Source organism: Vigna unguiculata, chromosome 2 (assembly GCF_037176805.1).
Source record: "Vigna unguiculata cultivar grain cowpea cultivar isolate G323 ecotype 2 chromosome 2, ASM3717680v1, whole genome shotgun sequence".
NCBI lineage: Eukaryota > Viridiplantae > Streptophyta > Magnoliopsida > Fabales > Fabaceae > Vigna > Vigna unguiculata.
Genome location: NC_140793.1, coordinates 29540506 through 29563912, shown reverse-complemented (window position 1 = coordinate 29563912; position 23407 = coordinate 29540506). Strand labels below are relative to the sequence as shown.

General features: G+C 30.4%; 2 protein-coding genes and 1 pseudogene across 3 annotated transcripts; all 3 read right to left on the bottom strand.

Annotated features, from left to right (window-relative positions):
* Positions 1-1605: 1605 nt before the first annotated feature.
* On the bottom strand, positions 1606-5926 carry LOC114173224 (methanol O-anthraniloyltransferase-like; annotated as a pseudogene). Its single transcript, XR_014993062.1, has 2 exons — positions 5338-5926; positions 1606-3095 (listed from the first exon to the last, which is right to left on the bottom strand). The product of XR_014993062.1 is annotated as a methanol O-anthraniloyltransferase-like (transcript).
* Positions 5927-9313: 3387 nt separating this feature from the next.
* Positions 9314-12138, bottom strand: LOC114173108 (alcohol acyl transferase 1 allele RGb-like). Its single transcript, XM_028057331.2, has 2 exons — positions 11621-12138; positions 9314-10430 (listed from the first exon to the last, which is right to left on the bottom strand). Exons 1-2 carry the CDS (start codon positions 12062-12064, stop codon positions 9531-9533), a joined length of 1344 nt encoding a protein of 447 aa, XP_027913132.2. The 5' UTR covers positions 12065-12138; the 3' UTR covers positions 9314-9530.
* A 2272-nt stretch (positions 12139-14410) lies between these two features.
* On the bottom strand, positions 14411-17755 carry LOC114169576 (LRR receptor-like serine/threonine-protein kinase EFR). Its single transcript, XM_028054804.2, has 2 exons — positions 14933-17755; positions 14411-14825 (listed from the first exon to the last, which is right to left on the bottom strand). Exons 1-2 carry the CDS (start codon positions 17646-17648, stop codon positions 14455-14457), a joined length of 3087 nt encoding a protein of 1028 aa, XP_027910605.2. The 5' UTR covers positions 17649-17755; the 3' UTR covers positions 14411-14454.
* Positions 17756-23407: the final 5652 nt, after the last annotated feature.

Here is a 23407-nt window from a genome sequence, read left to right as displayed (position 1 = left end):
ATATTTCCATTGCTTGAAATAAACACACCCTAAATGATTAATGAACTTCTGATTTATTTAGTCATGAGTTTTGGACTAATTAAATGAATTTCAGTATTGGATTAAATTTATCATTTTAGAAAGAATATTAATTCAATTTATGTATGTTTGATAGGGTAAAAATGTCACTGATCCTCAACTTAGCATATGAAATTTTCATCATCTCTTCGTCACATAATATTTGTTTATTTAACTCGGTGTATTATTAGATAAACCACATTTCAACATATTAAATAATACATTTTGGTAATTATGGATCATAATACCAGAAAATTACTCACTTTTATTTTATTCATCGAATCCTATTTTTATTCACAATTTGATCATCCACAACACATATCACATCTAATGTTATTCGATTTATAGTATCGTAAGTATTTTATTCAATCATATCAACTTACACATAGAACTTCTCAACTTCAAAAACTATATAATAAATTTCACCTTACGTTTTGCTTAGTGGGAAAACTTTCACCAAATAAAGTGACATGATTTCCGAAAATCTTCTCAAGAGAAAAGAATTGTGTCAATATAATTTTTCATTTTAATAATAAGATTGTTGTTTAAGTGAAAATATATCACAATTTTATATTTTATTAAATCATAATTTTATAATTATATAATTTTAAATTAAAATCATAAAATTATGAAATATAAAATAATAAAATAATATATGACCATCATAAAGCAAAATAATAACTACGTATTCTTTTAACAGACATATCATCCAATTGATTATCAAATTGTGATTTTGAAAACAATAATAGACATAACCAAGTTATGAAACCAACTAGAATAATTAAAATTAAGACTTAATTATGTTTTAAGTCCATGATACATGTTATTTTAAAATTTAAAATTTTATAATTTTAATATTTTAATTTAAAATTGTATAATTTTAATATTAATAACAAATCCAACTATGAATTTTATCAAAATTTAGTCTTAATTTAAAATGACTATTGCAAACTCCAAACTAATTTAACATTGTGACTTATAAATCCAGAATAGATCTCTCAATCTCAAATAAATTTTTATTTTAACTTCAAAACTAAACTAAAATAAATTTAAGTTATCAGTTCTTCTCATGCTACTTGTCTGCTCTCTAAGCTGCAAAGATGTCTTAAGATATAAAAGTCACAACACCAAATATCAACATCAATGTTGATATTGATGAAACAGTATCCTCTCATCTCATAACATTGTATTGTGAGATGTCTAAATATCCAATGAAAAAAAAAATATTTATAAAATAAAAATAAACTTACTTTTCTGATCAATCAAAGTTGAATCTCACTTTACAGTCTCAATAATAATATCTCAATGGCTGAGATATTATTTAATCATCCATCCAAGTTGGTGTTAGAGAATTTTTTAAAGTTGTCTTTTTATTTTTATAATTTATTCATAGATCATCAGTGTACTTTTTTTATGAAGTGACTATAATCCTTGGACTCATTCGTAATTTAGGAACTCTTAATCTGACTTTCTTTGTCTTTCACACCACTCATTCACAGATCATCCTTCCTAATCATTATTTTTCAATCAAAACCAAAGTCACAAATCTCATGCAAACCATTGCCATCATGCATACAGTGAAAGCACTCAAAAAAAACTAAACATTACTGCAAGAAAGTGGAAAAGCTTTGGGAGCTCTGTAGCACTTATCAAGATGCTGCCATTTCCTAAGCACATGGACACAAACCTACCTAATTAACTCAACAACCTCACAAACTCTGCACCACTTACAATTCGGCCAACTTCCTTTGACTTTCTCTTGGGGGAGAAAATTCATACACAACACCTTGCTTCCATTAGTCAAAGAACGTTCTTTGAAAATAGTAAATGCTTCACATGCACAATGACACTATGCGATCCCATCACAGATTGTCTCTCTCGTGACAAGAAAGCACATGAAAAACAAATTACATAAGCAACAGCACCACCATTTTCAAATTTGAAACTGGCCTCAAAACTTGATATCAAACAGGTTATTGACTACCCACATCACAGTCTCAATGAAAGCAACCAAACTTTTGATGGGTCCAAATCAAATAAATTAAAGCTTGCAGAACTATATTTTAATAGAAAATAGTTTGCTTATACTTACAGTATACAAATTTAGTGTTACCTTGACAGCAGTGTTACAACATGGACCTATTTGGCATATTCTCATCAGAAAGGTCCATAGGGTCCTTGTTTGTGATCTTTACCAGTTCAGAGAGAAAGCTCCTCATGACATGGTGTGGCAACAAAATTGGCACCACAATTACATCCTCTCCTTCACTGTTCCTAAAACGTCCATAGAAGCTAACAAAAGGTATAGCCCCAGCTGGTCCTCCATATATAGGACTCCCCCACCCAAAATCCACTTCATAGAACCCCACTTGAGTAGTGTCCCCAATAAGGTAGTTCCCTTCAGTCCTATACATGGGTCTACCCTTTAGAACCATAAGATCAGCCACAGAACTCACATATTCTGCACCCATTTGAGCCTTTGCCATTTTTACCAACTCCAATGCATACCCCAATGGGTTTTAGCACAAAGGCCCAGCCCTTGAAAGAGCCATTGGGAAGGCAAAGGCATTGCCATAGTACCCATTTGGCACTTGCAGGCCCAGTTTGCCACGAGCAGTGATAAAGGGTGACAGGCCTACACTCTCGTTGGGTTTCAGCCCAAGTGCTATAGTTCGACATTTCCACAAACAGGCAGAGAGCACCTCAAAAGTTGAAGAATTTTTAAGGTGGTTGGGTAGGTGATTCCGAAGGGTTGCAATCTCTCTGGGACCAAAGAAAAATGATCGATGGTCCATTTGGTGGGTGTCCCATGTTTCTTTGTGGCAGTGTTGGGTTTCATATTCATGGTGTGCACAAGTGATTCTTGGTGGGTTCCTTGCACTGAATAACTCTCTTTGCCACACAGGGAAGTGGGTTATGGAAGCACCTCTTGCAATCTCACCCACCATGGTCAGAAATTGCACCAACCCCAATGAGTCACAGATCGTGTGGTTCATGCGAGCAGCGAAAACAAATCCTCCGCATGTTAAACGGGTTACCTGCACAATCATCAAATGTGGACAAATTCAATGACAGTGTATTTGTTCTGTGTTGAAATCCGGTTTTGACTGGTAATTTTCATTCTGCTATTGCCAACAAAAGAAACCCATTGATCAAACTATTCAATTAATCCTTTTAGGTTTTAGTTTTCTTCTTCTACTCTTCTTGAGTGAATGTTTAAAAGAAGGATTCTTTTTTTAAACATTGTTAGTGTAGATTGAGTTTCAGAAAAATTTAACTAAAATTGTTCGGATTGTTAAAAGGATAACTTTCAAAAGATTATTGGATAGAAGTACACTTTAATTCAGAAAAGGCTATATTTAATTATATCTTGATTAAAAGTTAATAAAGTGATATTATTAAAACAATTAAGAAACATACATTTGGAATGTGAGACTAATTCGATAGTGAGTGACAATACGATGATGAAATATTAGATAGAGTAAATGGCAATTCAAATATTATCTTTTTTTAATTTGTCGAAATATCTTTTAAAGATAAATTTATATATAAAATTCTAAATTTCAAATCTAATATTATCTCAAATTTGATAATTATTGACCCTAACATTTACCAACTTAAACTTGTGCTGAAAAAAAAAAAAGAGTTAAATTATTTATAAAATAGTTATAAATTTTATTTCACAAAATAATATTTTAAAATTTAGAAACAAAATGTTGAATTGAATTGCTTAAAATTAACGGTGGACAAAAAATTCAATTTTCATGATCTAATCCATTTTTTCTCTGATTCAATTCATTTAATATCTATTTTATTAAAAATTCAATCCATTTAAACTCTATTTTATTGGATATGGATTTCAATCTGATCTACATTTTATATATTTTATAGATTGAATATCCATTATCTAAATCTAGATTTTCAAAATGAATAATCCAAAATATCCAATCCAAATTTTTAATTTATATTTTTGGTTAGGTTAGGTTAAAGGTCGAGACGGACTAGCCCAAATTTAGTCGTATTTGACTGAGTTGGTGTGCCCTATACGAAATTTAGCCCAACCGATCCTGGACAAAATTTGGAAGTGTTTGGTCGAGTTGACCCCGACCCAAATTAGACTACATTGGGTAGAGTCGACCAAGACAAAATTTGATCGTATTCGGCCGACAATCGCGACCAAAATTTGGTCGTATTCAGCCTAGTTGGCTTCGGTCAAAATTTCGTCGAATTCAATCGAGTTGGCCCCGATTGAGATTTGGCCAAGTCGGCCCTGGCCCAAATTAGGCTGTATTCGGCTAAGACAGGTTAGGATGAAATTTGGTCGTATTCAAATGAGTCAGTCACGATCAAAATTTGGCCGTATTCAACCGAGTTGGCCACGACAAAAATTCGGCCGAATTCAGTTGAGTCGACTCCGGTCAAAATTTGGTCGTGTTGGCCTCGACTGAAATTTGGCTGAGTTGGTCTTGGCCCGAATTTGGTCGTATTTGGCAAAGTTGATCGCGATCGAAATTTGGTTGGATTCAGTTGAGTCGGTCCCGACCTAAATTTGGCCGAATTCTGTCGAGTTGGCCTAGCCCAAATTTAGTCGTATTCAGTCGAGTAAGTCCCGAATGAAATTTAACTGTATTCAACTGAGTTGGTCATGATCGAAAATTGGCCATATTCGATGAATTTAGTGGAGTCAATCTTGACCAAAATTTGACTGATTAGGTCTTGGCCCAAATGTGGCCATATTTGGCCAAGTCGGATCTGACCAAAATTTGGTTCTATTAGGCAAAATCGGTCCTGGTCAAAATTCGGCCAAATCTAGTCAAGTCGATCTTGACTGAAATTTTGTCGAGTCGACCTTGGCCCAAATTTGGTCACATCGTCTCCGACCGAAATTCGTTCGAATTTGGTTGAGTCGACCCCAGTCAAAATTCGGTCGAGTTGACTCCAACCAAAAATTGGCCGAATTCGACCAAGTCAAACTCAACCAAAATTCGGTTGGGCTCGACCAAAATTCAGTCAACCCTGACCATAATTCGGTCAACCCTGACCAAAAGTCAGCCAAGTCCATACCATGCTGAAATTTAATTTTGTTGGCCCCAACAAAAAATCTGTCAAATTCTATAATATCGTCTCTATATGAACACAAAATTTAAAAATTTTAATTTAATTTTATTTTATAAAAAATAAATTTTAAATTTTCAACTTAATCCAAATATTTGAATCCGAATTTAACCCTATCCAAATATTTACGTCAGGACCAATTAATTAAGCAACGTAATAATTGACCTGAACCAGCAAGAGAGGGCTTCCAAGAATGCCTCGTGATCCAGGAACGTCAAGAAGAAAGTCCCTTCATATAAGGGCACGGTGGAAGAATCTCATTCCCCAACTCCTTGAGTGAAACATGAGCCTCAGCTTCCACCAACAATATCCCCGCACCATTGCAATCCACCATAAGCTTTCTGTTAGGCCCTTCTCTCAGTCTACCAGCAAGAGGGTAATAGTGCACCAGTGCTTCACCTAAACCATTTCTTATAACCTTACAAGCATCTTTTCCTTCCACAGCAGAACCATTTCTGTAGAACATGATCACAGGAAGCTGAAAACGTAGCCCCTCTTGATCATCTATGTCTGAGAGCTTCTTCACTTCTCCTGGAGTTGCTCCTGCTGGCACCACCAGTTCGGCTCCACCATGCACCACGCTGAAACTCCTCCGTGACATCATATATATTGTATCAATTTGAGGGTAAGGAAGATAGAATAAAGATTAACTTTTGAGTTCATATATAAATAACACTGTGATGAAGACCATAGGAAGACTTGGTTAAGATGAAGTCTCAAAATGAATGCCTTATCTACAAATGATTGAGATAATCTCCTATATACAAATTGACAGATACCTGACATAAGTACATTATAAAAGAATAGGGATAACTTCATTTGAAAATTTATATAAAGGAATAATAATTTTAACAAAAATAAATTTTAAATTTTTTGAAAAAAATAAAATAAAAAATAGTGTAAAATGATAGTTAAAAAAAAAGAAATGGTGTGAAAATATTAGTATAAAAAAATAATAATAGAATACAGCTTTCTTGCAGTGACCGATCTCTTTATTCTCTTAGGTTTTAATTACCTTTATTAAAGCTTTCTGCTCTTTACCTTTTGCTTTTTATATACTTGTTATCTTTTCAGAATGATACTTCTTTTCTTTCTTATTCCTTGTTTTCTCTTCTTGTTATATATTTTAACAATTTGTTTGATATATTGGTTAAATTATTTATATTGTTCGATATATTTTGACTTTAAATATTTTTAAAATATTAAATAAATTTAATAAAATTTGATTAAATTAATTAAATTTTAAATTAGTTTTAATTTTAAAGATAAATTAATTTCAACTTTTACTCAATTAAGGAAAAAAACAAGTTAACCCTAAAAATAAACTGGATTTTAAAACTTATCAGTGTGTGCTCTTAATTGGGCTATGGCATAAATATTCAATATTAATGCAACCTAAGTTGAATTGCATAAAAAAAATTAACATCAGCTTATATAAAAGTTAAACTCATTTAGTTTCTAACACTGTTTAAAACTTAAACTCATAGTTGTTGGCATAATAAGATTCTCAAATTGTGGGGCTATTGGCTGGTCCATAAAAAGGCTAGCTGGCGTTGTAAGTCTTCGTAGAGTTATTCAATAAATGTATTTATGAGCAATAAATGTATGTTTTGGTTATGAACAGTTTCACATCACACCACACCACTGCACTTGATTAAGATTCTGGGACCACTAAAATGTATGTGATCTGGGAACTATCCATTGTATTCGTGTAAAATGAAAATGGCAAATTTATCGTGCAATTTTTTTAAATTCATCCAAATGGATAATTACAAAAAGTTATGCACATGATTAAGTTATGTTTGAAAAATGTGTTATTAACTACAATTTTAATGATAAAATAGAGTTAGTTATTATAGTAATTAATTTATATATTAATTTATAAAATAAAAAGTTATTGGTCAGTAAAAAAATTATTATTATGAATAAAAAATTATAATTTATCGTTCAATTAGTGACTAATTAATTAGAGATTAGTTTAGATATTAATTCCTTTGGTAGCAAAAATTTGGTAGCTAATCTTTAGTAGTTAAATTTTAAAAACCAATTATAATTTTTTATTCATAACAGTAACTATTTTAATAATTAATAATTTTTTATTTTCAAAATTGATATATAAATTGATCATTATAATGATTCACAACTTTTTGTCACTAAAATTGATAGTTGTTAATGAAATATTATCTTGTAGTAGTGTATGTAATTTAAGGAATTATAGGAAGATAGTTGTTAATGAAATATTATCTTGTAGAGTTAAATATGTTTTTAGTCCCTTAAGTTTCGGTGAAAATTGAAATTAGTTTATCTTCAAAACTTTAACCCAATTTAGTTCTCCAACTTTAAAAATGCATGAATTTAGCCATTTTAACTAAATTTTATTAAATTTATTTAACGTTTTAAGGATATTTCATGTTAGTATTTAAGTTAATATTAAAGTGAAAATGTATCAAACGATGTAAACAACTTGAATACTATATGCTTGAAACATCAAATAAACTTAAAGAAATTTGGTTAAAGACTAAATACATACATTTCTAAAGATGAGAGACTAAATTGGTCCAAAGTTTCAATGAAAGACTAATTCCAATTTTTACGGAAAAGGACCAAAAATATATTTAATCTAGACTTTTATTTGGCCTTACATAAAATCCCTTACGTTGTGTTCACTTGGGGGAGAATATTTGAGAGAGAGAGAGTGAGTAGATGAGTTTGAGTTGATTTAAGAGTGAATTGTGTTTTTTTTAAGGGATTTAGAGGTGATTGTGAGTAAATTCAGAAGTAATTTTTGTGAAAGTTTGTGAGAGATTTAATGGATATGATAGATTAAAAAATATGTTTTAATAGAAGTATTAATGAAATTACCATTTTGCCCTTGGTTTAATAAGTAGTATATATTGATATTTATATGAGTAAATTTATTTCCATAACTTTTTTTTAAACACTACAAATGAAAAAAAAATACTACAAAGCACAAATTCGTTCCATGACAAGGGGATCGAATCCTTAAGAAGCCCCATATCTGATCCATTAAAATGGGATCGAATCATGCACAAAGTGCCATAGAACCGATCCACTTCAGTCGGGATCAGATCTCTCATTTTCTCTCTAGTTGCAGCGGGATCGGATCCCTTCTCCACGTTCAACTCGCACACACCACTTGAGTGAATGGGTTCCAACTTCGCATGCCCTTCGTCATGCCTGAATATGTTCCAACTTTCAAGAGTTCCTCACCATTTCACATGGACACCATTTCAGAACTCAACTTGCACACACACAAATATAAAAAAAAAATCTGGAGACTCACCTGAAATGGCATCACGTGAGAGAGATGAGAGGGTCAAATGGTAATTAAACCCATCAATCTACGTAAATCAGCGCATTATTGACGAGATTGGTAATCTTCTGCATCCTCTACTAATCGTTTCTATACCTTCCTCTCAAAACCTCATAAATGAACACATAATAAACTCTAATTTCCATCTTCGATAAATCACTCTCCCCAAAGTTAACACAAAATTAGTAAGTATGTTATTAGTACACCTCTATAACTGTTTTGTTTTATCCTCATTAATTTTTTTCCCATTTTATTATTTCCAAAATTTATAATTTAGAAGTTATTTTTTATTTTTAAATTGTTTAATTTGAAAATAAAAAATATTTATAAATTATATAATTCTCTAGCCATAAAAAAATGTTAAAATTATAGATTTCCAAATTGTGTAATGTGGAAGTCATTTTCTATTTTTGGAAATCATTTATATGAAGATAAAGAAAGTTACGAAGGTGCTGCAGGCAGAAATTGCCACATTAGCACATGGATCCACAAACATAGCAATGCCCAATAAAAAACAACAAAATGTGTAGTAAAGCCCAAATGAAGGAAAATTACTTCAGAAAAAACTTTTACGGGATGGATTCAAAAGTAAAGCAGAGCAAAGAAAATTAACATCCAGTTCGGTGGAGATGAAAAATTCAACCTTTTATTCTACACTATATAAGATCATCTCAATATTATAGAGGGTAATGTGAGCTTATTAAGTGTTAATAAATCAATTGCTAACTAAAGATAAATTCTATGGTTCAAAAATCGTAACTTTAGATATTCTCATTTGTGCTTGCCACGTGGAATTGCTCCCAAAAATAAATAAATAATATTCTTACCATATTTTATTATTTGATAAAAGAGAGAAACTATGGATGATCGATGCCAACACTACGGTACGCACTCACTATGACTGAGTTATCGGTACTGAACAAAAGTGGTAAGATAACATAGCTTCTGTGTTTATACTTTCAGCTTTATGCTTTTGAAAACCTTAAAACAACCTTATGAAATGGAAATGACAGATCAAACAACGTTATATCATGGATCTAGCTCTTGTTTTCATGTCCTCTTCACTAGTCATTTTGGTGACCTCCCTGAGAAACCTTTTCATGGGAAACTCTGGCAACAATATTGGCACCATAATCCCATCTTTGAACCTTGCAAGGTAGCTTACTAATGGTATGGCTCCAACAGGGCCTCCATAAACGGGCTTTCCCCAACCAAAATCAACTTCACCAAAACCCACACGACTCATATCCCCTACAAAGAAATTCCCATGTGTCCTATGCATAGGACGCCCCTTCAGAACCATAAGATCTACCACTGACCTAACGTACTCTTCGCTCATTCGACCCTTGGCTTCTCTGATCAAACCCAAACCATACCCTAACGACTTTTCGCACAACAAACCAGCCTTTGATAATGCAATTGGAAACACAAACGCGTTCCCATAATATCCTTTTGGCACATCCACCTTACCATGAGTAGTCACGAAACTCGACACACCAACCACCTCGTTCGGGTCGAGATCAAGCGCCATTGTACGACACTTCCACAAGCATGCCGTTAGTAACTCGAAAGTTGAGCATTTCCGAAGGTTCTGGGGAAGATGATTACGAAGTGTTTGAATCTCTTTCTGCCCAAAGAAAAATGATTCGTGAGACAAGTTTTCGGTGTTCTCCGTTGAGTGTGAAGAAGTGGTTGTAGTACTGTGTTGGACAACGTTGTCGTACTCGTGGTGTGTGCAAGTTACACGTGGAGGGTTGCGTGCGCTAAATATGTCTCTTCTCCACACCGGTGGTTGGATTGCGGCGTGTGGGTCCCTTGCCATTGTTGCCACCACGTTGAGGAACTGAACCAGCCCGAAAGAGTCGCACACAACGTGATTCATGCACACGGCAAATACGAACCCTCCGCATGAAAGACGAGTCACCTGAGACATGACGATTTAGGGTTTTCATTTTAAAAGAAAAACTGATGAATATTTCATATACATATCCATTTGTATGATCATTCTACAAACATCTGTTATTCATGTGACAAAGATATAATTAATAACCTTTTAAAGCTATAATCATTCATCTCAATATTTCATTATTAAAAAGATTGTTATCTAATTGTTTATATAAAAGTTGTTGTCAACAAATATAATTTTTATCTAAAAGTTGAATGTCAAGGTATTATTATTGTTATTTAATTGTTGTCTTAATTATTAATTTAATTATTGTCTATCTTGTCGATCTCTTTTTGTCTAGAAATATTTACCATATTTTGTTCTTTTATTGGTTATGTTATGTATATGTATATATAAGAAGAAAGGTTTTAATATGTTTTTCTAGATATTATATTATATATAATCTATATGTAGAACTATATATTTCATGTGTTATTTATTGAAAATATGTTTTACATTATTTTCACGTAAAATATATATATATATATATATATATACATATATATATATATATATATATATATATATACATATATATATATATATATATATACATATATATATATACACATTTAATTTAGACATAAAAAATATAACTTTTACAAATAATTTAAAAATAGAAAACATATTTAACTCTCTCTCTCTATATTATATATATATATATATATATATATATATATATATATATATATATTCTTTTCAATTTAAAATATAGCCTAAGATAAAATAATTATTTTAGAATATATTCTAAATAAAATTACATAATATATTCACAGAATATAAATTTTGAAAAGTTAATTTTTTAAAATCAATAATTTCATGAAACTAAATAACAAAATCTAAATAAATAAAATTCAATTTAAATAATTCTTGAATAATTAATATTTTCTTATCAATAATTTTATTTAATAATTGAATTCTTAAAATCATATACTCAAATAAAAGTCACCGATATGCATACATCTTTTTTGCGAATGGGTAATTAAACTATCTTTACTTATTAATATTATTAATGCATGCATAACATTTATTAATATATATATATATATATATATATATATATATATATATATATATAGATTAAATATGTTTTTTTTGTGTCCTTAAGTTTGGGTTTAGTCCCCTTCGATTTACACACAGAATCATTGTCAAAATTTGGATTTGATTACCTGAATCAACAACAAAGGAGAGCCTAGAATTCCTTGAGATGCAGGGACTTCATACACGAAGTGTTTCCTATGCAGACAAGGTGGTCCAATGGAGTCACCAAGCTCCTCCAACGCAACATCAGCCTCAGCTTCAACAAACATAACCCCCTCGCCGCTGCACTCCACCACCAGCTTTTTGTTAGGCCCTTCCGCCACCCTCCCGGCCAAGGGATAGTAGTGAACAAGTGCTTCAGAGATGCCCCTTTTGATGAACATGGCAGGATCAAACTCCTTCATTGCGTCGTCCCTTTCATAGAACATGATGAAGGAGAAGTGCATGCGAAGCCCTTCTTGGTCATCAATGTCCGAAAGATACTTCACTTCACTTGGTGTAGCTCTTGCCGGCGCCACCACTTGCGCTTCACTGCGCCTCACGGAAATTGCACCGCAACTGTTCGAAGCCATTTAACGCAATCTGCACGGGCAAAAGCAGAAAATTCACTACAGAGTTGTTTCTGAACATGAAAAGCAAGTTCTTCGTAAGCAACTACAGGGTAAACATTGTACTTATAAAACCAGAAATGGGATCTTTTTCGCGGGAAGTTAGACACATGTCATATCTCCTATTTGATCATTCTTAAACTTTATCATTAATTACTTGTATTTAAAAAGTAGTTAAAGCGTCATTTTCTTATTAAATTTAAGTAGACTTTATACAAAAGAAATTTATTATCTTACAAAATATTACATTTGTATTAAAATATAAATTAAATATATTGAATAAAAGTTGATAATATTTTCACACCCAACAAATAAAAAAACACTCTCATATACAGACTCAAAATAACGATATTCTAATTATATTTATTTTAATTTATAGCTTAAAATTCTAGTATGATTTTCCTTTAATAAAATAACTGCGACACTTTATGTCCACTCGCACTCCATTGCCATGTGTTTTATTATTAAAATGTTGCTTCTAATGATGTCCAGCTATCAACATATAATTTTCCAATATAAAATTGGGCATCTTGTATTTCTGTATTAAAATAAAGTCTAAAAATAACGTAACACGGTGAACTATACATAAAATAAAGCAAGATATATATGATATGATTCACAGAAATGAGTTAGTAAGAAGTTAATTGTTTTCTTTTTATGATAAGAGATTATAACGCAAAGGAAAATAAAACGTGATAAGCATGAGGATTGAGAAGGATACGTGGTATTAATGCAATTAATCACTAGGAAAGAAAAAAAGCTGGCTCATGAGTCCACATTCTAAGATTTTGGTGCTACTCAAAATATATCGATTTAATATATTAATTTTATTATTTAAAATTATTATATATTTTAAATATAGATTAAGAAAGAAAAGTTATGTAGAAATTTTTCGGTTTTAACCATCGACTCTAATATCCCTTGTTAGGATTTACAGAGGGAGTTTCACCGGAAAGATACAACACTGATGAGACATGAACCCAACCACATAAGGTATTGATATTACTCTCAACCCAAAACTTCCAAAACCTTAAATAAATTTATGGGTCTTTTATTCTTATATAGTGTTCTACTTTCTCATTTTTATTCAATGAAAAACTTAGATTCACACTTATTCCTAATATTTCTTCCTTTTGTTTTTCTTATAATCAGCTATATCCGGTACATCTTGTATCTTTTTAATGAATTTTCCTATTACCAAAAAACGAAAAACGAAAAATTATGCAGCATGCCTAACTTTGTTTTTTATTACTCTCAAATTAATGACGTTGAAGGAATTGGTGGTATGTAGAGTTAGTTCATATTTATGTCCATACTACACGCTGAGCTCATAGTTGGAAATAGCCCAAAACACTAGCTAGACGTAAAGGATTATTCATATTTTTGTCAATATTTAAAAAATAATTTTGAAAGTTTAAATCTAATTTATGCCAAATATATTAAAATAAATACTTTTGCCTAGCTGTTTTCTCTGTATTTTGTTTAACCAGAAATAAAGTTGGTTTACAAAAGCAACTTCTTACTATAATCCCGTCACTAAATTTTGTTATTTTCCATCGATATATATATATATATATATATATATATATATATATATATATATATATATATATATATATATATATATATATATAATAAGTTGTTAAAAATTAGTAATAAAAAATAATCTTTCTTAAAAAAACAAAATTAGTTTGTGCATCTAATTGCACATACACAACCCATTATTTCATCATTAAATCATAATAATAAACATCATAAATCATCCATTTGTTCTTCATACTAGATATTATATTCAACGGTTCTTCCCAAACTTCCTTTCCTTTCGGGTTTTTTCTATTGTCTCAATCAAATCACAAATAAAAAGTAGAAAAAATTAAAAGCTTCCTTTACTTTTGGGTTTCTTACAATCAAATCACATTTAAAAAGTAAGAAAAATAAACAAAGACACCATTGTGTTGTGGAAAATTAAAAAAAAAAATGATGTTGCATTAAGAAATAAACAAAGACACCATTGTGATATTATTAACGTTGACTTAACCTATTGCAAACGGTTAGTTTTTAAAAAATAATTATTTTAATAAATAAATATTTGTATCAGTGCTATATTAACATCAGTTTAATTGGCTTTACCTTGATTTTCTTAAAATAAATTAAAAAAACATAAAAATAAATACATCTTTTTATTAAATAAATATCGGTGTTAATATTGATACATGCCAAATAAAATAAATATTATTAGGGATCTTATATATATCTTTGTTAATTTTATTCAAAGTGAGACTTTGAGTGTATACAAATACAAGTCACATATCTTAACATTTTTGGTTGTCGTGTATCCGACCTCCATTGATCTTTCATGAAGAAAATGAAGTTTTGATCAAATGGAGCTCCCTAATGACATCAACCATAATCATTCTTTCTTTTGGCAACTCCTTTGAACAAGCAAGTGCAATCCTAAAAAGTGACAGTAAGCATTTCTCTACCAAAGGATGCATTGAAGGAAGATTTTGGCCATTAGCAACCACCTTTATTCCCTTTGGAAGAATAATTGGGTCCACAATCTGTGGAAGGTGGTTTGGAATTGAAATTTTGACATAGTTATGAAGATTAAGACCATCTTCAAACATTTCATCTATTGGTCTTCTCCCAGTTAACATTTCCAAAACAAGAATTCCAAAGCTGTACACGTCGCCTTCTGTAGACACCTCTGATCCCATTCCATATTCTGAAATTGGTTAAATGCAGAAGAGAAAATGATCAAAACATTCAAGTTAAATGATGCAGAAGAGAGAAAGGCTAAATTTACAAGATTTCGTAACTTAAACAGTGTACCTGGAGGAGCATAACCAATTGTGCCCTTTATTTCAATAGTGCTAGTTTGTTTTGGAGAAACTGCAATAGTTGTTGTGAGTCTTCTGGCTAAACCAAAGTCGCTTACATGAGCTACCAAACAATCATCGAGAAGAACATTGTTTGGCTTCAAATCACAGTGAATAATGGCTTGCCCACATTCGTAGTGAAGATAGTGAATAGCAGAAGCAACATCAATGATAATGTTTAATCTTTGGTCAATGTTTAATGATCTTGCAGGCTCCTTTGAAGTTTCTACTTCTGGATGCAACCAGCTTTCTAGGCTTCCATTTATCATGTACTCAAAAACAAGAGCTTTGAATTCTTGGCCTCTCTGATCTATGCTAGAACAACATGTTACAGTTTTGACCAAGTTTCGATGCCTGATATTTTTCAAGGCATTACATTCGGCAATGAAACTCTTTTGAGCTCCCTTCTGTTGAAGGTTTACAACCTTTATGGCTACAACATTTTCTTCTCCTTCTAACTCAATAGTCCCTTTGTATACGGAGCCAAAACTTCCAGATCCTATCAAATTTTTAACCGAAAACCCATCGGTTCCTTGGTGTAGATTTTGGTATGAAACCTTATCCACTTGGTCTATAATTGGCAAATCAGACGATGGATTTTTGTGGTTTCTTATCCTCAACCGGTAGATAGATACAAAAAATGGCAGAACGAGAAGAAAAACAACTGCACTAACTACCACCATTGCGATCCATAGAAAATTCAAGTGTTTTGCAGGTTTCTTACCTTTTATAGGACACGGTGGTAGATGCAACTGTGAAACACCCCCACAAAGTTTATTGTTCCCGGTCAAGGCTAACTCACTTGCATTTTGAAAGACACCTTCAAATGGTACTTCACCCTCCAACATGTTAAAAGATACATTGAAGTATTCTAAGAAAGAAATATTTTGTAGATCCTTAGGAATTGATCCAATGAGAAGATTTCGTGACATGTCTAATACTCGAAGACCTTTGAGTGAAGCCAAAGAGGAAGGTATGATTCCATGAAAGGAATTTCCTTGCAGACAAAGGTACTCCAAGCTTATGCAGTCTCCAATGGTTTCAGGAATTTCACCAGACAGATTATTTTCAGCCACACTCATCTTCCCAATATTTTTTAACCGGCCAACTTCATCAGGAAGCTTACCACTCAGTGAATTTTGTGACAAGTCCAGTAAGTTAGTTAACGAGAAAAGACTGAAAACCTCTAAGGGTATGCTTCCTACAAGGTTGTTTTTCCAAAGGTTAAGGTATTGTAAATTTTGACATTTTCCTATATTCGGAGGAATCTTTCCTTCTAACATATTTTCTGCCATGCCCAAATAATACAACTGAGTGAGGTTGCCTATGAAATCTGGAATATCTCCTGTCAACTTGTTTCTACTCAACTCCAACTTCTGTAGCTTCTGAAACTTCCCAAAAGTGGCTGGAATAACCCCTTCAAAGTGGTTAATTTCCATGGTCAAGATAGTTAAGCTAACCAGATTGCCTAATTCTGCAGGAATTTTTCCTGATATGTGATTACCCCCAAGATATAATTGACTAAGTTTGGTGGATAAATTTCCCATAAAATTTGGCAAACTACCTCCAAAACTGTTATAGGAAATAGAAACCACTTCCAACTTGCTACAATTGGCTAAGGATTTTAAAAACTCCAAGTCCTTTGTCGTATTCTCACCTAAGTTGTTGCTATACAGACTAAGGAACCAAAGGTATTGCAGCTTTCCAAGACTTGGAACTTGGCCCTCTAAATGATTTGTACCAACATCAAGTGTTTGAAGTAAAGATGCATTTGCAATGGAAGTTGGGATTGAACCTGAGATATGATTCCCACCAACAAGGAATTCTCGGAGATTAGGGAGAGTGTGGAACATGTTTGGTGGAAGGGAGCCATTAAATTGATTGTCTGCAGCTGAAATAATGGTAAGAGATGACATATTGTAGAGACAAGAAGGAAATGTACCTATCAGCTTGTTGACATGCAATGACATCAATGACAAGTTTCTGAGCAGACAAATTTCTCGTGGGATATTTCCCTCGAAGTAATTGACACCGATTGAGAGAGAAACAAGAGATGAAAGGTTCCCTATGGAAGATGGGATTGCTCCTGTGAGATTGTTTACTGCCAAGGTCAGTTCTTGAAGCTTTTGCAGGTAGCCAATTTCCATTGGGATTTCACCAATCAAATTGTTACCAAACAAGTGTAACTCTCTAAGGTTAGAACATCTTGTCAAGTTTGCAGGTATTTCTCCTTTCAAAGAGTTGTTGGTGAGAGATAAGTTTTGTAACTGTAACAACCGACCAAGTTCTTGTGGAATTTTTCCACAAAAGCTGTTGTTTCCGAGGTTAAGCCTGGTTAGGAAAGAGAGATTGCCTATATGGGGTGGTATGAAACCATGCAACTGTTTTCCTTCTAGGTTTAACTCTATAACTCTTTGATTCATGGAATCACATGTAACTCCGGGCCACTTGCAAAAATGAATGGAACTGTTCCAAGAGGCAATGATTTTGTAAGGGTCGTTTGATATTGATTCCTTAAATTTGAGCAGCACCAAATGGTCGGTCTGGTTTCCTAATATAGAGGCAGTTGTGGTTGGGACACACAAGAGAGAGTTGATAATAAAGAAGACAAGCATGGGAAGACATGCTACAGAACAAAACGAAGGAAACAGGAGAGAAAAAGTGTTCATTTGGTTCAGAATACAAGACAGTGCAGATAGATTTTTGAAATGATTATGTAGGTGGACAGATATCTAGGATGATCCGAATGCTATATTTGTGTTTGGTTGGAAAATTGGAAGAGTATATTGGTTTGACAATTGCCTCTGACACAGGAAGGGCTTAAATAGTAGAGTTCAATGTTCATGATGGGAATTAATTTTAATTTTAATGGCATGTAATTAGGTTCACACTACATGTGTGTTCCTAACTACCACTGTTCTGAATATATCAGTTAAAAAAATTAGTCAACTATAAATTACATTGAAACTTACTGTAATGATGGCCAGCATGCCAACATTTTCTTAGTATAAAGTTTTCACATTTGACATTTTGAAGATCACTTCTCAATCCTTTTCAAAGGATAAACTTGACAGACTAATATCATTGTATAGAAAATATATAATTTCTTCAGAGCTTTTATATAAAGGAGTCGCATTTTGTTTTTACTGCAATGATATATAGTTTTTCTAAAATGTAGTTTTAGACTGTGAGATGTAATAATATGTAAAAAGAAAAAATCTTTTCTTTAGTAAAATAATAAAAAGAACCAAAAAGTTAAAAGTTCAAAAATTTAAATACTCATTCTTATTCAGACCAACATGATTATAAGTAATTCTGTTTAGTCAAAGATTAATTCAAAATTTGTAGAAAAGTGTGAACTTAGTCGTACTCAAATCAACATCATTCAATTGCTCAAATAACAACAATATTAATCTTTTACTAAAATATTAAAAAATAATTATAAGTGCACCAAAGTGCTTAATGTATATGCATTATATTATATAAATTATTCATAACAGCATTTTATGTAAAAATAATCTATTCTCTACTTGTACCAACCCCACCTTTTATATTTATATATATATATATATATATATATATATATATATATATATATAACAACAACAACAATTTTTCTATAACTATAATTATATATGAAAAATATATAAACTCATAAGTAGTATTAGAGTTGATGGTTTGAAGTGACTCACCACATTAATCCAAGTGAGTCAAAGTCACACATTGGATAAAATAGACAAAGTTAAACACTGTATATAAATGACATTAGTCTTACCCATATAAGACATTTGACATTACTTTTACCCTAAAACCTTAAGGTTATGTTCGTATGCACATATTTACTATTATCAAGAATTGACGACGATGGATATACGAGTGAATTTGACGTTCGTATCTAATAATTTGCAAGCGAAGAAGAGCGACGATTTGCAGAAAAAGCTCGTGATACCATCTCGCCACTTTGGAGGAGATTTGTGGGTGACAAAGAATATTTTACAATATTGTCCTTGTGTGAAGGTTATCTGTGGATGATAAAGAAGATAAAGAAAAGGGAAACATATGTATCCGATTCCAATTTCTTCCTTTTTCTCCACTTATTCGAATCCATTTTTTATGTATCCGATTCCAGCACTTAAATATTTTATTTTTCACTTCAAATACATTATAATATTTATTTTTCTCAATTAATAAATATCTTTAATATTTTAATTTATGAACTAAAAAATTCAAAATTAATTACAATTTATCTAATTATCATTTTATACTACATTTAATAACAAGGACAATTTGGTAATTTTATTTTTTCATAAAATAAATTTTATTATTTATTAGTCACATCACTCAAATTCTACACAAATTTTTACAAAAATTATTCTCAAATCCACTTCACTATCACCTTCAAATTCCTTAAAGAAAAATACAAATTTTGCCTTCAAATCCACTCAAATCAATCATCTTCCTCTCTCTCAAATCTTTCCACTCATAAAAACACATCCTAAGACAATGATATTATAGACCTTTATTTTTATATAATGTTTAACTTTGTATATTTTATTAATGTAACCCCTTAACTCACACCTATTATTCCTAACAATATATATGGGTATGTATGTATATATCTAACTTACAACCATTGTCACGATTTCGTTTAACAATGTCGCAAAACGTGACATGTCATATTCAACCTCGTATTTTCCAGGTGGTTATCATTCTTAGATTTTGTGTAATGCAGCCATGAAGGAATCCCATTGAGGTTCTGTGTCGTGAGACAAAAAGAATTAACTGAGATCAAGCAAGTTTCCACTGAGGAAAAAAATGTTGGAATGATGATCATGTTTTAGCACTTAGTCAAATCAGATTACGTGGTTTAATATTCTTCATTCCGATCCCAAAAGGCGAAAACAAACTTATATATTTGAGAAAATGGAAGAAATGAGGCATTAACGCAAACGCAATTATAGAAGTGTAGTGGTAAACAAGAAATGTATCTAAGTTGCCAAACTCTATCTTCAACTACTTATTCACCGAATCACCAATAATATAAAAACAGGAGGAAAAGTAAAATAGTGACGCCGTAATCATTTTTAAATAACAGATCCAACCACATGAGATTTGACAAAGCACATTCATCTTCTTTCAACTTACATACCCTTTTCAATTGTTTTTCCATTCCATTAACGTGATGCAACAACACCACACCAAGCAAATACAATTTGTCCACTAAATTGCTTTTAAAATTATCTCCTTTCAATATCAAAGTTCAATTAATTTTTTTTTCTTTATAATAACAAGAGTTAACCGGGGAGAATATGGAAGAGAAAATTACACAAATTATCTTATACGGACTCAGATTAAAAGATATTAAGTCCAACTGTTAATCTTTCTATGAAAATATTAATTCAATTAAAAATAAACTGAAATTACAAATATAAATAAGAAAAGTTAAAAAAAACACTTTAAAAAATATTTATTAATTTTAAATTTAAATATATGAAAACCATTAACTTTATATAATACACATAGTATAATATTGTATAATAATATAGCTCTTAATTAATCAAGCAAAGATTTGTTCCAGTTTTCTTTGGAAAACACGAGCAAATGTAGTGAAATGTAGTGAGTGACTTGTGGTGTTGAGATCACTTACCCAACAAATCGTTGGCAATGTAAACTCAATTGGAATCTCTCCCACCACTTTAAAAATTAACATTATCATTCCTTTGCCTAATGATTTTTTTAATACAAAATTAATAGTGACATTAAATAGTTGGATTTTGCCAAATCAACTTATCCATTTGTAATAATTTAATTAATAATCATTTTTCCAACAATATATAAATATAAAAGTCCAATAATGGGTTCTATTTTATTGAAGTAAAGTATAGTCGACCATTGCTTTTTTCCTTCACGCCAATGCAACACATAGGCGTGTATTATTTTAACAGTAAGGCTTTTTGACACACATGTATCACAGTTTGCTGTTACACAAAGATAAAATTCATTCCATTTAAAGTTTTCATATTATTTGGATATTATCTTCTGTTACACTTTATAAGTCTTACATTACTTAAGAGTCAACATTAAATACAATTTATATACTCATTCCTTTCTTTACACTTTAATGTATTTATAAAGAACAAAATCTAAAGTAAATAATATTTTAAGAACGTGGTGGTTATTCTTAACGATGGTTGTAGCATATCAAAACATTTGTCAAATATAATTCTTTAACTATGATCTTTTGACACATTTTTAATTATTTTTTTTTAAAAATAATCTGTCATTAAATTATAAATTCTGGATTGTTAATTGTTTCTACTACGCTCAATTCCTAAAATAATTTTCATATATTACATTTTAATAATTTAGCCTTATAATTATTTTTATACACATAAATTTTAGTTAATTCTAACAACATTTCTTAAATATTCTTTAAATATATTCATTTCTCAATATTATTATTGATTTTATGTAATTGAGAGAGCATAAAGAAATTTAATTTGCTAGTTTATGTCTATGAAACTTGAAAGAGCATGAAAGGTTATTATTATCGAAAGTTGTTAGCCATAATACCTATTTAAATACCAATTTATAAAAAAAAATTAATTATTATTAAAATAATTAATATTATAAATAAAAAATCATAATTGATTCTTAATAAATTAATTTTTAATTAATTAATGATCAATTATAATCTTTTATTTATAATTATAATTATTTTAATAATTAATAATTATTTATTTTATAAATTAATATTTAAATTTGTAATCATAATGAATAATAATTTTTTAGTCACTAAATTTTTAATATATATATATATATATATATATATATATATATATATATTATACTATTATAACGCATATTAATTTTTCTACTAGAAAATGTATTACTTCAAAAAAATGTTAACAGTTCCACTAATTTTTATTTAAATATAGATTTATTATGAAAATATCTTTTATATCATTCCTATCAGAAACATGTGTTACACCCTTCTACTTTTATTAATATATACACATTATTTTGTATATTAATCTTTATTACTTTATCTTTTAACTTTTTTGTCAAAATTAATTTTATAATTAAAATTTTTATTAGTTACAAAGATTTAAATACTATATACGATAAAAATTTAAGGTATATTATTCTAACATGAATGTAATGTTTCTTTAGATGATTTATCGGAAAATATCTTCTCCAAGAATTTTTTTAATTACTGAGGCAAGATTAACGACGGAATTTATTATAGTAGATTTTACTAATAGATATTATAATCTAAATTATTAATGGAAATACTTATCGGTAAATTTGAATTTGTATTGTTGAAAAATATTTATGTTGGTAATGTAATTATCATTAAATTTCATCATCAATTTATAATTCTTAAATTTAATTAAATTTAATTAGTCCGAATGATATTCACATTCATTTGAATATGTCAAATTAGATATTTACTTTCAAAAATATATAATTGAATCTCCTCTTTTAAAAGAGTATTTCAATTAAGTCCTTTTAAAAAAGAAATTATTAACACTATAAAATTTGTATAACAATATGGTTAATTATACGGTCCCATGCAGTAAAAATGTGTTACTTTAATGGAAAAAATATTTGATCTTGAATATAAAAATTAAAAAATATATGATAAATACAATTTAAAATATAATCAAAGAATGTGGAGTAAAACAAATGATTTCAGAAACATGTATAACAATATGGTCAACTAAATTAAATATTTAATTTTAATTATTTTTTAATTTTTAATTTTGATATTATGTACCGCGTTAACTTGTTTGATATGATGTGATTTTTAAAATGATTGTTATGAAACCCAATTTTTTTAGTTATATAATAATTTGTGATTTAATGACAGCGTAAAAAGATATAATATGATGTTAGTATTTTTTTTCGGTTGTTCGTTCAAAAGGAAAAGGGGTGCAAATAGAAATAAGAGAAAACGTGGTACTCCCACACATTTTCTAACTGGAAAATGTGTGATCCTAGAACGATCTTATCTATGAAAACGTTTGACCCTCGTACGATCTCTTTCTTTGACACTTTGAATTCACAAAATCAAGAAATACGTGTCGGGAGTGAACGATTTTTTCAGGATAAAAACGTGTGGAGAGTGCATGAAATAGATTGACAAAAGATTGCTCAACAAAATAAAGAATTACATAAGAAAATAGTTTTTCAAAAGAGTAATAACTAACACACTTAGACTACACAACACCATCTTCACCGTCTTGATAATTACTAGAGATCTCAACATATGTTCACACCAACATTTAGTGATTATTGCAAAAAGGAAAACACAATAAGAAAACAAACAAAAAAAAAAGGTAAGCTAGTGTATTTAAGCATTCATGCATAAATATAGTTAAAGTACATGATCTAAGAAACACATACATGGAGAAAACAAACATTA

Excerpts from the sequence above, each read along its gene's own strand:
- LOC114169576 (XM_028054804.2), bottom strand. The coding sequence starts at position 17,648 with ATGAACACTTTTTCTCTCCTGTTTCCTTCGTTTTGTTCTGTAGCATGT. Across the intron at positions 14,826-14,932 it reads AATTGGTTATGCTCCTCCAG|AATATGGAATGGGATCAGAG; the intron begins GTACACTGTTTA and ends AACCAATTTCAG.
- LOC114173108 (XM_028057331.2), bottom strand. The coding sequence starts at position 12,064 with ATGGCTTCGAACAGTTGCGGTGCAATTTCCGTGAGGCGCAGTGAAGCG. Across the intron at positions 10,431-11,620 it reads CTCCTTTGTTGTTGATTCAG|GTGACTCGTCTTTCATGCGG; the intron begins GTAATCAAATCC and ends GTCATGTCTCAG.